This window comes from Arachis hypogaea, chromosome 9 (assembly GCF_003086295.3).
Source record: "Arachis hypogaea cultivar Tifrunner chromosome 9, arahy.Tifrunner.gnm2.J5K5, whole genome shotgun sequence".
Lineage (NCBI taxonomy): Eukaryota > Viridiplantae > Streptophyta > Magnoliopsida > Fabales > Fabaceae > Arachis > Arachis hypogaea.
In genome coordinates, this window is record NC_092044.1 from 13,249,818 (window position 1) to 13,266,213 (window position 16,396).

Genomic DNA, 16,396 nt, shown 5'->3' on the forward strand with positions numbered 1-16,396 from the left:
AAATCTTAAAACTTTTTATGAAAGCACTCATATTTAAACGATATATAAAAAAATAGAAATGAAATGAGTGCATCTAAGATATTGAAAATTTTAAACTAAAAAAATGAGAAAAAATTGGTAAAGAGACTAGTTTGGTGCACGACATTCAATTTCAGGGACTAAAATGAGTCACTTAATGCAAAGTGAGAGACTAATTTAGTGCAATACAATGATGACATAATGGACGACACGTGGACGAATACTGTTGCGATACGTGGCACAAACAGACACGTGGGTAAATAACATTGTGACACGTGGCACAACAATCCACATCAGCATGTCACATGTCACTGGTCACCACATCATCATATCATTACACGTAGCCAAATCATGGAGTGACACGTGTCATATCACGTCGTGAATGGAAAATAAGTCAGGGACTAATATGGTTCACTTTTCTCAATCTCAAGGACGTAGTTAGTGCAATTGAAATCTCAAGGACGATTTTAGTGCACGACGCCAATCTCAAGGACCATTTTGGGGTTTAACTCGTAAAATCTTATTTTAACAACAATAATAGATAATGCTTACTATGAAGCTATAGCTCAAATAACAACAATATTCTCGTACTCATCCAAGAGGTTGTAGGTTTGAGTCTTCCTATCTTCAATAAAAATAAATAAATAAATAATGCTTAAAATGGTCCTTGAAATTCTTAGCACGTTTTAGTTCGATCTCTGATTTTTTAAAATGATCAAAGGTCTTCAAATTGCAGACGGTGAATCTACAAGGTAGCGATTCTTTCTCGCCACACTGCTAATGAGTTGAAGACATGGTCTAATAGCAACTTAAAGTTGAATTTTATTCCTCCTAAACAACGGGTTAAGTGGGAACCTTCTCGAGGTAATTACTTTAAATTGAATTGTGATGCCATCATTGTAACTCGTCAAAATGTAGCTAGATTTGGTTGTGTTATCAGAAATTCAAAGGAAGGTTGGATTATGAGATGCTTGGGGACCCTTCCTTGTTGGAATATTTTCGGCTGTGAGCTTTTCTCTCTTTGGAGGGGTCTAGTCTTAGTTTGAGAGTGCGGCATTAAGGACCACATCTGCGAAACTGATTACTTAGATGTGTTTTTTTCTACTCAAGAAACCAGTCTCACCTAACCAATCAAGAGACAGATATTCTTATCAAGATTCAGGAACTTCTCCTACAACCTTGGACTGTGCACTTTGAGTGGATTCCAAGGGAAGCCAACAAAGTCGCAGATTGGCTAGCTCACTCTGGAGCAAGAAGCTTTAATGAAGCTGTGTGGCTAAAACCGTCACAACAACTTATTAATGTTCTTAACATTGATGCTAATGTAATCCTCTGATTTGCTTCTTCTCTCCCCTTATGGGAGTTTTAGACACCAAAAATATAGTATATGCATGTCCATTAAAATTTAGATGGAAGAATAAGGGAAATACATGTTCTACATTTGCTTTCTTAAACATGTATTTCCCTAACTCAAGTCAGCTTAGGTAAAGTCAAACAAATTTTAGATACTAACAGTAGTTTAACCCAAAGAACAAGTTTCAGTTTTTGTGCAATATTTTCTGTTTCACCAAGTTATCACTTTAAATATCATCCTAATAAACATTACCTTGGAATATTTCAAAATTCATACAAGATGTAAAACATTAGACAATTCTCAATTACAAGACATTGGTGTTAACAGGTTTTAGCTATAACTATAAACTAAGGTTTCACTATATCTGCCACAGATAAACTCCAAAGTCTGAAAGTTGTAGTTACTGCCAAATTATCCACTGGAAAGAAGGGAACTCAAACTAGAATGCACATCACTATGAAGCTTTTCAAGTTGCAACACCCAGTTAGCCTGCTGAAGCAGATATCTGTGTGAAGGGATCTTCTTGTATAGTCATGATCATAAGTATTGTTCTTGTATCCTGGCGCGGTTCTCCTCCCACCATAATCTAGCATGCATCTCTCCGAACCTCTCTCGGCTGCATAGAAGAATGCGCAAAGAAAATTATGAATTAAGTGAGCATGATTAATTGGTGAAACAACATATCCAATTGCCGAAATTGAGATGATTGTCCAAAATCAAGGAAGGACAGAGTTTTCACACAACTTGCATTAAAAGTAATTTATTTTCCGAGTAACATTTATCATTACCTGAACCGTACTCGCCGAAGTTCTCTGGCTCCGCCTGGCAGTGCTCTGATAGTGATGTATACTCCCGGTTCATCTTGTTCAACCCATTCAGTTTCCATATCACTGGCATTGCTGTTTGAGAGCTCACCTGAGTGGTCTCCCTCTCCCAGTGAACTTGTCCTTGCTGAAGCATCCAGGGATGATCTTTCAGTTTTATTTGCAGTAATGTCGGAAAGTTTAGGTGTTGAGGCTAGACAGCTAGTTTCATAGCAAGGGCGAGGTTGCGTATGGTGGTGATCCAGCGAATCAGAAGAAGAGTACCCCATTCCAATTGGGTGGTGAAAATGACTAGGCAGCGGCTCCTTGCTGAGAGGAGGAGTGACTGGGCTGTCCCTCACAGATTCAATCCTTGAACTTTGCTGAAATAAAAAAGGAAAGTTTCTAACACCGAACAAAATGCTATATCATTATTAGCAAATTAGTTAAAATAGAAGATTCTAAGTGAACCGCTCATGCACTCAAGTGCAAAATACAATACATTGTTATACACTAAGTTATAATCCAATGTTAACATACTTCTAAATCATTGAAGAGCCAGGTTCCTAACTAGGCTTAAATTCTTGACATCAATTTACAAAAGGTTTATGTGCACACCTCATCTTCGGATCTAGGTGGGGTTGGAAGAGGAACAGCTTGTTGATTGAACCTTTGAACATTGTATAACTCCATGACCTTGTCGTAGTTTTCCGTCCACCACCTCTGAGCTTGCCATTTATTGAACATCTCACGACTGATCACACACATAAACCGACTATTAGAACTGTCTTCAATAGGCTTTTCAAAAAAGAAAACAAAATCTGACATCAAGCTCTTACAATGACCATAGAAAAATAGAAACAAGAAATGGCAGAATGACAAATTTGAGGGATTAGATGATTGATGTACATGCAAAGACAAACGTGAAGGTTAAACCCATTGTAACAATTATGAATTATCTAAGAAAAGAAGTAAATAGTTCAAGGCATTCATAGGTGAAGTGTTCTGGCATGAACAGAACCACAGCCCACAGGCAAGACCTTTTATAGTTCTCACCAATCAAAAAAATAGACTACTACATCCACACACGGGAAACATTTGATTGTCGCCAATCTAATTACCAACTAATACTTGAAAGTTAATCTACAATTATAATTATAATGGTTAAATAATCATATATTTTAGAGACTCCAATAAGAGAAATGGATCCCCGGCTGGTCTCATAAACAGCAGGGGAATTGCTACAAAAGTGGATCAAACAGACACAAGACAATTGCACCAATAAAAAATGTTATGGAATAGAAAGTTATATTTTTGATGGCCTAACCAACACGCCAAATGAAGGAGTTTTCATTAACTCATGCAAAAAAATAAAAAAGACACATGTTCATGAACTATTATTAATGATTGAATAGACCATTCTAGTAACCTTTCCTGATTCTTGTCTTGTAAACTTAAATTTAAATTCTCTTTATTAATAATAAACAGTGTTTTTTCTCCATAAAAAGAGTTTCTTGTATTTCTGCTTTTTTTTCTGCATAGAACAGGTTCTTTATCTTTTCTTTTTCTTTTTCTTTTTCTTTCTTTTCTTTTTTTCTTCTTTTTTTGGGCTGAGAGGAGGGAGTGCATTTTAATCACCAGGCTAGGATTAAAAGTTCATTTTGCTTTTGCCCCAATTCTTGTACCACCACACAAGCATGAGCTACTGACAATAGAACAAAGGTGAGGTCCTCCAAAGAGGCACAACACAAACAACATAGATCCTGCCAATCTAGAATATCAAGGCTCAACAAAAAGCATGTGATCACTCTCATACAAAACATGTACTTAAATGCCAGATCAAATAAGAGAAAGGTTCAAATCACAAAGGACAAAGCCACACACAGGAAAAAGCTAGCTACATGTGATCACACATTTACACAACTCAAAAGCAAATTGGAACCTTGTTCAATTGTCACAACATACAAAACAAGATAAAGGGTAGTTACCTGAACCGTATCCGCTTCAGATCGTTCCCACCCTGAGGCAATGAAACAAAAGTAATGAGCACACCGGGCTCCACTTGTGCAACCCATTCTTTAGGCTCATCCTCCTCCATGAACACCACTGACTCAGTCCGTCCACTAACCGATGCCGGCGTCCCTTCCCCACTCGAAAGCCCTTTCAACCTGGCTTCCATTTCCTTCCCCCACATCCTTGGGGTTGAATTGGAGCTACCCGTTCTTCGGTAGGCCCAGTGAAACCTCGCTGAATCCGAACCCATATCGGAATCAGCATAATTCCCTTTCCTGTTACCATTTGAAGATCCGGAACAAGGCTTGCAATTCTTATATGCTCCAGAAGCCTTCACTGCCATGTCCTTGATCTGCAAAAACCAAATTTACATCTCTTTTTTCACAATGGTTGCACTCTGAGAGAAACAAAATAAGAAAACAAAAATGAGTCTTTTTTTTCTTCTCTCTCATTCCATGATTTGTTTTCTTTCAGGCTTCAATAATTCAATAACGATGAAATTGAGAAATTATAATTCTATTATATTAGTCTTATTGAGTAGAATCAAAAAACATGAAGGAATGCATAATTTTAAGAGCTGGCTTTTAGAATTTGTACCTGGGCAGTGAGAGCCTTGATGGCTTGCTTCGTGCTTGGTGTATGAACAGCTTCTTCATCTTCTGGTTGGTGAAGAGATCCATTGTTGAGTTGCTTGGAACATGCTATGCAAGTTAACATTTTTTTTTTTGCTGATTTCCTCCTTCACTTGATTCTCAACTCTAAAAGGAAAAAAAGTTAACCCAAGTTATCACTACCAACCCCTATCTTATTAATGGGGGGAAATGATGGCACTTTTCAACAATCATATACAAATTAAAGATCTGGGGCCAACTTTTTCAATCAACTAAATTTAAAAAACAAAAACAAAAAATAACGAAATCTCCATTGGATCAAATGTGCTGCTCTGCACAACAAGAACTATGTTTTCAAATCCAGCTAACAAGACAGTGTGTATAATTTATAAACAAAAAAAAACAACCCAAAGAACAGATGAAGAAAAAATAGAGGTAATCCTATGAAGAATGAGATACTAAATCACAAGTCAGAGAGAGAGAGAGAGAGAGAGAGAGAGAGAGAGAGAAGTGAACGTTAGGCATAGTTAGATGTAAATACACGTTTCAAGGCGAGATTTTGGATCAAAAAGCTTTAAGCAAAATAAAATAAAATAAAATATTTCTTAATTTATTTCAAATTATTTTAATGACTGAAGTAAAAACTTTGATTCTCTCTCTGACTCTCTGTCTTAACTCTCGACAGAACTAAACAAAAAAACAAACACATGGCGTGCAAGTTAGAAAACAAGAAGCACGAGTAACAAACATAAAGCGGAAATAATAGAAACACAAATACATAAATGACTCACCCCATTTGAGAGATTTGAGCTTCAACGCTAATTTAATAATAACAATAATAATAAGTTGTGTTGATCTTAGTTGGTTTGGTGTGTAATGAGTTACAGTGAAGTTTGGCAGAGTGAGGTGTCGTTAGAGGTTTGGATTTGGAGAGTACTATTAAGTATGACTATGCGAGTGCTGTGTGTAATGTAACGTGTTATGGTGTGTCTGCATTATATATAGACATAGAGACTCATTAATGGATTACTGGTTTTTTCTATTTTCTTTTTTTTTTTTTAAAGAAGAAAGAGAGAGAGAGTTAAAGGTAAAGGGGAGGGTGGGGGCGTGCGTGTGGCACCGTATTCGTTTCTTTTGTTTGTCTCCGATGGAACGCTTCAGAAGAGAGCGAATAATTTAAAACACAGGGAAAAGGTGAAAATGAGAGCGTAGCGGCGTGAAGTTTATGATGTGCTTTGTTTACAGCACACACAAACAGAGAGGAAAGAATAAGGCTGGGTTTGGTAAAGCACAAGCACGTCATTTTGCGTTTGGTAAATTAAAAAGTTCAAGTGTTTGTGCTCGCGGCTTTTAAAAGTTAGGGATGCTTTTGAAAGCACCTAGGAGGGAGCTTTTCAAAACTGGCTTGTGCTTACCAAATTTTTTTCATTTTCCCGCACATATTTCCCGCTATTATATTGCCATTAAAATCTTTATATATTTCTAACTTCTCTTCCTAACCTTCATAAAATTTAACACAATCTACATATATTTTTTATTTTTCAACCTAATCTTCACAAATTTCAACACAAATACATCTCTATCACATATTAGGTATGAACTTCTATCTATTTATATTATTTTTTTTGCGTTAATTTTGTATTTTTTCAGTAGATCTATTATTTTTTGTTATAAACATGTTTATTATAATTTTTTCAACTTTTAAAAGCTGTTTTACCAAACACAATTATGGTGCTTGTACTTATTAAAAGCCATTTTTAATTTGATTTTACCAAACGTAAGTGCTGCAGCTTTTAAAAAGCTGTCTTTTAAAAGACAGCTTTCATAAGCTACTTTTAAAAAGCAAAAGCTTTACCAAACTAAGCCTAATTATACTATGGCTTGGGCTTCGGGAGTAACTCTAGCGACTTTTCTAAGGGTGTATTATTTAGTTTCTAAGACTGCGCTTGTTTACGGAGTTTTTATTTAAATAAATAAAATAAAAACATTAATTATCGAAATAAATAATTTTAAAAATATTTATCAATTTATATTTTTCAGTTATATTTCGTTTATATTATAAACGAAATACATACAATGAAATTTCGTTTAAAGTGTAAACGAGATATATATATATATATATATCGTTTATTGTGTAAACGAGATAGATGCGTATCTCGTTTACACTGTAAACGAGATACATGCAATGTTCATCTCGTTTACACTGTAAACGAGATATATGGAGTTGTGTCTTATCAGCTATAAAAGGATGTGTAACTTTTTGTATTCTTTACAAATTTTTCGTATCATATTTCTCACAAATACAAGGTATTAATGGCCAGTAATAGTCCGTACATAGTTGTGCTTGTGTATTCCAATTACCATATGAGAAACGGCGACAACAGGATGACATTTGAGTGCGAGGATCCGATATTGTTTCGCACTTAGCGTGTGAATACGTTGTCGGATTTGAAGAGTTTGATACTGAGCAAGATCGATGGTACAGAAGCGAGGAAAATCGGAAGGGTGGCGTATAGGTTGCTGGTCCCCATGGGTAACAGAGTCTTCCAGTTTCGACTATTCCGACTTCAAAGGGACGAGCATGTGCGAGTGATGTTCGACATCCATGGGAGGATCATGGTAGAGCAAGTAATGGAGCTGTCTGCAGAGGTGGGACACAGTGGCGGTGGTCCTTTCGTACACTCGACCTATGTGCAGGACGACCGACCCCTCGCACTGTAACACCCTAATATTCAAATCCTTATGCTCGAGTCATAAGTCAATGATATTACGGTGGTACGACTCTCAGGTGGATTTTTTTTTTAATATATAAACATAGGTAATTTCGAAAGGAGTATTAATCGAGAAGCCTGAAAAGAGTAGAAATAAAATCGCGAAGACGTATCACTCACGTTTCGACAACGAAAAGATAAAACGTGAAGTCGAAAGCGATATATGGACAAGGCATAAAGGAGATTAAGAGATAGATAACAGATAGATATATATAACATAAGTAAATAGCCACTAGTCGCGACCCGCGAAGTTTAGGCCGGCTAGGGTACAGTATGAAAGTAACTGACAACAGTACATCCTAATCTCTCCCAAAGGAAACATAAGAGCCTCTATAGGCAAGTTCCAAAAGAGTTCAACACATAATATAATCTTTTCAAAACAAAGGTGGAGAGATTCTAAGGAAAACACAAAGTAGAGAAAATAAATATTTTCGCCGTTTCTCAGATGAACCGCAGCTCACTTCTGAGCACCTGAACTTGTATCTGAAAAACAAGAGATATATACGGAATGAGAACCCCGGGCCCATGGGTTCCCAGTACGGTAAAAGTGCCAAATAAATACAATGCACTGCAATAAAAACTCACTAAGCATCCTAAACTCCTTTTCTCCAAGTATCCAGCCTAGATTCTCACTAATCCATGAATAGGCATCTGTTGTAAGGGGATACTAAAATCTAGTTCATGTTACACATGTTTCCCAACTCGCTGATTCTTACACGAATCAGACTCAGAATCATAAGCAAAACCATCACCAGTTGTTCTGTCTCAGCAACTCTATATCAATACATCATACCCTCGCCTGGAGCTAGTGAAATCACATCACTGCGTCTACCCAGGGGGCTCAAATTATCTCATTCCAAAAATCATCATCATCATGCTATCACATCGTCAATTCATCTCATCAAGAACAGCCCTCAACATCCAGCGACACCAACATGAGGGATCTCTCAGTTGTACAAACACAAGCAATACAGACAAGTAATATACAAATAAGGTACAAGTAGAACAAGTAGCACATAATCAGGTAGCATAGCATATATGATGTAGAAATCCAAAACAAATAGGCAAACCCAAATAATTCAAACATATGCAAATGATGTATGCCTGCCCTATGGCTGATGATATCATCTGTCGGTTATATAGCCAACCCGACATGTCCTGGTAGCTAACCATTGGACAGAAACACTCCTTGCGGAGCAAGTAGGTTTGAGCTACAACCCCCTTGCTACTACCCGCTCAACCCAGAGCCAGTGGAACAACCACTAATGCGGCTACTACCCAGGCGGGTGTTTAAAAGCTCAACCTGGAGCGAGTGGATTCACCACTACTACCGCTACTACCCAGGCGTCACAATCTCTGACCTGGAGCAAGTGGGACAAACCACAACCCTTGCTACTGCCCAGGTATCTTAAGCATTAACCCGGAGCAAGCGGGACGAACCACAACCCTTGCTACTGCCCAGGTATCTCAAACATATATTCATTCAATCTCAATTCATATTATCAATCCTCATTGTTATCAAATCTCAAACATTAACCTGGAGCAAGTGGGACGAACCACAACCCTTACTACTACCCAGGTATCACAAATACATTCATTCAAAACTCCATAATTAACTCATTTATCATAAACATCCTTTTCCGTCTCATACCCGGAGCAAGTGGACAACGCCACTGCCTACTACCCGGGGTTACACATCACATTTCAACATCTTCCACTATTATCCATTTAACACATTCATTCATTAATCATATATGCATTTATACTCAGCCATAATCAATAATGGCTTTGCCGTGACCCGGCAATAACTCAGTCATCCGGCTCATGGTTCAATAAAAAACCAGCCATTTATCAATAGATATAGCCCTTCGGCTCATGGCATACACGGTATTCCTACCGTCATCCTCCATATCTCATATAATCATCGTTGATCATCATTGATCATAACTTTTCTCTTGCTTCACTCGCAAGTTACCACATCCCCTAACTCCTTCCCTCATAGCTAGGCATATCATAACGATTTAAGATATAAGTGGTAGATCGGGGGCTTAGAAATATGAGATTTGACTTTTAAAACTCAAAAATCAACTTTGGCATGAAAGCAGGTTCACGCGTACGCGTACTCCACGCGCATGCGTGGATGGCACAAAACTCATCGGCGCATATGCGCCATTCACGCGGACGCGCGGATAAAAAAAAAATAGACAACGACGCGTACGCGTCAGCCACGCGTACGTGTGGGTGCATTTGCGCCCCAGGCACAAAACTAGCACAACTCTGGCACAACTCTCGGAAAAATGGCTGGGCATTGGGTGCAGCGCATCGACGCGCACGCGCACACGTGGATGGTGCCTTCTCGAAGAACGACGCGTATGCGCCAAGTGCGCCTACGCGTGGAGGGTCATTCTGCTAAAAATTTTCTAAGTTAAAAGCTGCAGAATTCACAGATTTAACCCCCAATCTTCCGACGGACATAACTCTCTCATTTTAAATCGTTTTTCACCCGTTCTTCGAACGACATGGACATCCCGGATCCAATTTCATTTCTAAATAGATTTGGCACAAAACAGAGATCCGTAGTCCAAGTTATGTCCCGTCAAAGTATGCCCAAAAACCATATTTTTCATACAAAACCACAAAGTGCCATTTTCAAAACAAGCCATTTTCAACTCTTTTCAAAATCAACCAAAACATGCCAATTTTTAACCCTTTTTGAAATCAATCAAAATATACCAAGATCAACATCAAGCCTCCTCAACTCATACATTAATACTTTACCACGATTCACAAAACCGCCATATAACCATTTTTACCCATTTCGACAAATGGCGAAATTACAAACACATTAACATGTCACACATCCTTCCCCATCCCAATTTCCAACAATACTATTTCCAATCGGTCATCATTATACATAATCAATATCATACTCACTATCACGTGGTTTCACCCACAAATCAACCTTAATCATTCCTCAAGCATATATCACAACATACATATCTCTCATGCATCATCATACCATCAAGGCATCAATAATCATAATCACATATATGACCACATAATATATCCCAACCAAAACCAAACATACCTCATCTACATAATTTCACCCAAAATTACCAAATTCCACACTTCAACTCCTCAAACCTTATTATTCAATAACCAACCCAATCATTCATATATTCATTATTTAAAACTCATCCAATCACTTGTGTCATCATACAATGCACACATCAACTTACCTTCCTTACCTCTTCTCGGCCTCCAGCCCAAAATTCACGGCCTCCGGCCCAATTTCACAATTTAAAAGCATAAACCACAAATCAATACTCATTACCCCATACATTCAATTCTCAATACACCAAACATACAAGGCCACACAATTCTCAACCCAATCATTAATTCACATTACATACCAACTATGCATATTAGCACCAACCATTTACACAATCCAAACTTAATCCTAGGGGCATCTAGCCTAGGAATTCTCATCACACCACACGGTACTTAAATGAAACTTAAACCGTACCTCTTGTAGCCAAATCAATTGAGCCTCTTCTTTGGAAGTCTCCACCAACCTTAGCTCCAAGCCTCACCAAAGCTCCTCAAGCAACACCAATCTCCCAATCGTGCACCAAAACCATCAAATGCACTAACATAACCAATATTACATACATACATCAACCTAGGACTCATAAAGATGATAAATCACAAGGGTTTGAGCACTTCTTACCTCAGCCCATATGAAGTAGGGATAGAACCCACTTAGAATCCATGTTGGAGTATCCCTAAACACCCAAAATCACAAAATTTCAACACTAACTTCCCAAAAACGTGTAACAGTGGAGAATTTCGAAAACTGGGCAGAGATGAATGGAATACTCACCACAAAACTTAGATAGAATTGTAGAGGATGAGAAGAGCGATGCGTGGCCGCAAACGGCTCGTCAATCGGAGCTCCGTAGCTCAAGTTATGGTGGTTTGAAGATCAAAGAGAGTTAGGTTTTCTCTCTTCTCTTCTCTCTTCTTAATTCAGCGCCCCAACCCTTCTTTTTAGGGTAAAATGAGCTGAAATGCTCATAACTAATGTTTATATATATTGGGTCTTGGGCCCACTTAGGCCCGGTTCACTTATTTTTGTCCGTTGGCCCAATTTTGGGCCAAAACCTTTAAGATTAGCGCTCCAAATCGCACTTTAAATATTTCTACCTCCCCTAATCATAATTCCTCATTTCTTAATCTTATTTACTCATAATCAATTTTCTCAGCTGCAGTACCAGACAGGTCTCAGCCGGTACTGTCGGTCAAAATTCCACTGCGCGCTTTTACGCAGAAAACTATGTCTTCCGACTCGGAAAAATTCACTGAATCCAAATATTATATTTAAATCATCAAATTCCAATTGCCAAATATTCCAATCATATTCGCTCCTACTTAACTCATTATTTAATTAATTTCGGTTAGACCGGGTATTACACGCACCACCGCCCATTCATGTCGCTGTTCTAGTGGATGAGGCAGAGGAGGGCGAGGAGGAGTCGAACGAGGATTACGTGGCGGACTGTGGTGATAGCGAGTTGTCCGATAGTGGGGATGAGAATAAGTGTGTTCCGGAGACACTCGTTCCGACTGCGGCCCGCCACGTCCTGCTTCCACCTCTTCTAATACCGGCGCTTTCGGCAGTTTCGTCTCACTATCACAGTCTGGACTTGGACCCATGCATGAGAGGACTCCGTTTCTTGACACGGGTGAAGAGGATTACAACCTAGACGACGGTGTAGAGTTTCGGGTCGGCCACAAGTTTAGAAGTCGAGAGGCAGTGCTTCAAGATATGAAGAACTACAGTATTTGGAGGAGTGCGGAGTACCGAGTGGTCGAATCGAACCGGCTAAAGTACCATGTGCAGTACCGTCAAGCTGATAATGGGTGTCAATGGAGCCTATGTATGGCCCTTCAACAGAACCTCGGATACTGGTAAGCTTAAGTTTATCTGTGCCTTTCATTATTTATATACGATATACTAAGTAGGTGTACGACATTGCTAAAGCAATCCTGTGTTGTTATGTTCAAGGAGGTTCAAAGGGTGGGTGATGTGAATAGTTGTCAAATGTGAAGTCCTTGAGCGGCACCGTGTCGCCGAATCCGGCCTCATCCAGATACGGGACGATGGCGTCCGATGGAGGAAGGGTATGGCTGACTCGCCGGGGCAATAGAAGGCGAGACCTCTGCGGCATGAAAAATAAATTTAACCTATAAATAGATAATAATATATTTTTCTACTCTACTTAAGAACAAAGTACAACTAATACTTAGGAATATACTACCATGTGTCTACTCTACAGTTGTCTCTAAATTACTTATGTCGGTAAGCAAATCATAATTAAGTCATACAAATCTTACACAAGCAAATATTGTTCTACATTCATCATACAGTCCAACCCCTAATGCATCTTACTCAGTGCTTGTCACTAGGAGACTACCCTAACAATGTCCACATACTTAGATTAACCGAATATAACGCGACTAACCTCAAAGTCGGCTGCCCCGACGTAATGGGAAGTCTCATTTAGTTTGTTGATGTCCCCATCGTATCCTGCCTGGCGTGCCATCACCGTATCGGACTCAAATATGATAGGAAACGGTTAAAAGAGGGGAGAAAGAGTTTAACTAGGTCAAAGTGGGGTCCAGGAACAGGTTGTAAACGAGTAATACTTATAGGTGTCGTTCGTTCTTATATCGTTTACACTGTAAACGAGATAGCCATGACGCAGCTGACGTGTTATATCTCGTTTACACTGTAAACGAGATACATGCAATGCCATTTTGTTTACAGTAAAACGAGATATGACTGGGGAACGCAAATTGGTAAATAATTTTAAATTTATGTATTTCGGTAATTAATGTTTTTATTTTATTTATTTAAATAAAAAATCCCTTGTTTACAGGTATTGAATTTTAAAAAAGAAATATAAAGATATAAAATTATATTTGATATATTAAATATAGAAAGAGATATTATATTTAGAGATATTGAATTAATATATTTTATATTTATTTAATAAAAAATATAAAAATATTAATAAAAGATAAATTTATTTTTTAATTAATTTTATTAATTTTTTATAATTATATTTTTTATTATTATATTTTTTTCTAATTTTTTTAAATAAAAAAATAAATTGAATTTTCATAATTTGTTCTAATTTATTACGAAATAACATACAAAAATACTAATTTTTATATATCTGTTCTTTGTATCTTGTTCTCAGTGTCTTGTCTAATTCTATTTACAGAACCAAGTACATCCTAAGAGATTTTGTATTAGACAAATTAATTTTTGAAAATAAAATATATTAAATGAGTTTATGACGTTTATTTTTATCGAATAGATAAGGGTGAATATAGATCGGATTGGATCAGATATGGCCAAAATTTTGATCTGATCCGCACTAAAATAATCGGATTGGATCTTGTATATATCTGTAAAACATATAAATATTTTAAAAAGCTTATTTTTATTAAAAAATATCAATAAAGTACTATTTTTCTACTCTTTTAAACATGTTTACTCTTAAAATATTATTAAACATATTTTTCTTAAATACTAAAAATAAAATAATACAACATATATGATAATTCTTAATTAAAATAAAACATAAAAAGAATATTTATTTATTTATTTATTTATTTTACAGATCCACAAATATACGATCGAATATGTGAATACTTGTATGAAATTCGCAATCCAATTCTATTAGTGTGCGGATTAGATCCGATAGTCTTGCGGATCGAATCAATATCCGCAATTTTCATATTGGATTCGAATAAATGCTACGAATATGCGGATCAAATCCGATTTATGAACATCCTGCAAACACATAAAAGTTCTTTTACTAAACGTGTAGCACAATGTGGTTTTGATATTAACTGATTTTATAATATTAAATATTAATCCCAATTGGAGATACTTTACTTTAATCTCAAACATGATCACCAACAAAAGCTCTAGCTATAGCTGGCAGAGAGAAAGAGGAATAGATGATTTAAGTAGATAGTTCTAGATATGTTGTTTCGATTTATTATTTTGTATCAAAACGTCATCATAAAACTATTGTTTTTTTTATATAATGAAAGGGGCCACAGGTCCAAAGGCAAACCAAAAGACTAATCCACAATTACTTTTGGAAACTTTACTCCCCTTACATCTGCAAGAAGATGTAACACCAGTAGTAACGGAGGATGCCCAAAAACGGTGACCCTCTTCCATCGTGTATCCGAGCTTCGCCATTGTATTAGCAGAAAAGTTTGATTCCCTATAGACATGGTTGATTTTTACTCTCTCCAACCTAGTTTCAAGCTCCTTGATCGAACGAGCCAAAGACAAGTTCGCGTAGGTTTCAACTGAAGGTGCCCCAACAATGGTGATAGCGTAGCGAGAGTCCGATTTAACCTCTAGTTTAGGGATAACCATCTCAACTGCAAGCTTGATCTCAAGATACAGCCCCCAAAGTTTCGTCGTGGTTATACTGCAGCAGCTTATATTCATGCAAAATTCCGCAATAAACTCTCCGTTCGGGTCTCTAAGCACACCACCACGCGCTCCTCTACTTCTTGATTGGTACACAGAGCTGTCGACATTCAACTTGACCCACCCTTCCTCTAGAGGCGTCCACCCAACTTGAATCTCCTTAAGTCTCATATTATTAATTGAATCCTCTGTATTGTCAAGGGATGAGACATAGATCTCTAATAATCTAGTGATTAAATGACAAAGTTGATTAGTTTGTATGTTCTGGTTATCAAAGATAAGCTCATTTCTGCACCTCCATAGAGTATTACAGGTTGTAACAAAGTGGATGGTCCAATAAGTCCCATTTTGCATATGAGAGATTAAATTCATGTTTGTTCTTAACTATTCCTTAAACTTCTGGTTGAAGAAAATATTTTGATAATCTTTATTTACCATGTTCTTCCAAATACTACAAGCAAAAGGGCAATTTCGTAATATGTTGAACAAGGTTTCCTCCTCTTTTTGACACCTCAGATATCTGTCATTTTTGGTAAGGCCTCTCTTCTTTTTATTTGAATTTGTTAGAAGCACCTCATGGCTGAGTAACCAGGTAAAGGCTTTTAACCTCTGAGGTAGTTTAATTTTTCACAACTGTTTGTATGAAAAATTTGCTTCCTTGTTGCCGTTATAATAAAACTCATAGGTTGATTTTATAATGAAAACTCCATTAGGGGTCTGTAGCCACCCTACTGTGTCACGCCCGATCCAATCATTGGACACTTTAATTATTTGAATCTGGTATATGATTTTTTTTTTGTAGTACATTCCGAATAGCCTCACAATTCCATTCCCCTTGGCTAGTAACATAGTCGGCAACCTTCTGTTGTAGTTGTTCCTCACTAGGATTATTTAGAGCTACTTCTTCTAAACTGTGTATCCCTAAAATCCAGTGATCTCTCTAGAAGGATATCTTCTTACCATCTTCTATTTGTCAAATTAAGTTCTGGTGAAAGTTCTCCCAAACTCTTGCAATTCCACTTTGAGACAAATTTTGGGAATAATCTCTTCTCCACACTCATATTTGGTCCTCATTACTTGAACCCATAGAAAAACTTGATATATTCGACATAAATGAACATAAAAAACCTACATGATACTTTTAATTTTTTATAGACTAATTTATCTAAATTGTTACTTTACACTTTACACCAGTTAAATATTTTAGTCTAATAAATTTACATTATCAAATCAAAATTTAACATTTTATTTTATTAGATAAATTAATTATTTATGAAATATTGTTAAAAATTTTAAATAAT

General features: G+C 37.0%; 1 protein-coding gene across 2 annotated transcripts; it reads right to left on the reverse strand.

The window, feature by feature from the left end:
- Positions 1–1,560: 1,560 nt before the first annotated feature.
- LOC112710444 (protein Brevis radix-like 2) lies at positions 1,561–6,062 on the reverse strand. Of its 2 annotated transcripts, none has more exons than XM_025762652.3 (6): positions 5,591–6,062; positions 4,786–4,946; positions 4,164–4,540; positions 2,794–2,929; positions 2,161–2,558; positions 1,561–1,988 (listed from the first exon to the last, which is right to left on the reverse strand). In XM_025762652.3, the coding sequence occupies exons 2-6, from the start codon at positions 4,903–4,905 to the stop codon at positions 1,910–1,912; spliced, it is 1,110 nt and encodes a 369-aa protein (XP_025618437.1). In that variant the 5' UTR covers positions 4,906–4,946; positions 5,591–6,062; the 3' UTR covers positions 1,561–1,909. The 2 variants fall into 2 exon arrangements, with proteins under 2 accessions (XP_025618437.1, XP_025618439.1); XM_025762654.3 differs by having other exon boundaries at positions 4,164–4,585; positions 5,591–5,772.
- Positions 6,063–16,396: the final 10,334 nt, after the last annotated feature.

What these genes read in the sequence shown, in the direction of transcription:
- LOC112710444 (XM_025762652.3), bottom strand. Translation starts at nt 4,905, where the DNA reads ATGTTAACTTGCATAGCATGTTCCAAGCAACTCAACAATGGATCTCTT. An exon ending in CTGAAGCGGATACGGTTCAG is followed by an intron (nt 2,930 to 4,163) that starts GTAACTACCCTT and finishes GTGTGTGATCAG; the next exon opens with TCGTGAGATGTTCAATAAAT. An exon ending in CACCTAGATCCGAAGATGAG is followed by an intron (nt 2,559 to 2,793) that starts GTGTGCACATAA and finishes TTTTTATTTCAG; the next exon opens with CAAAGTTCAAGGATTGAATC.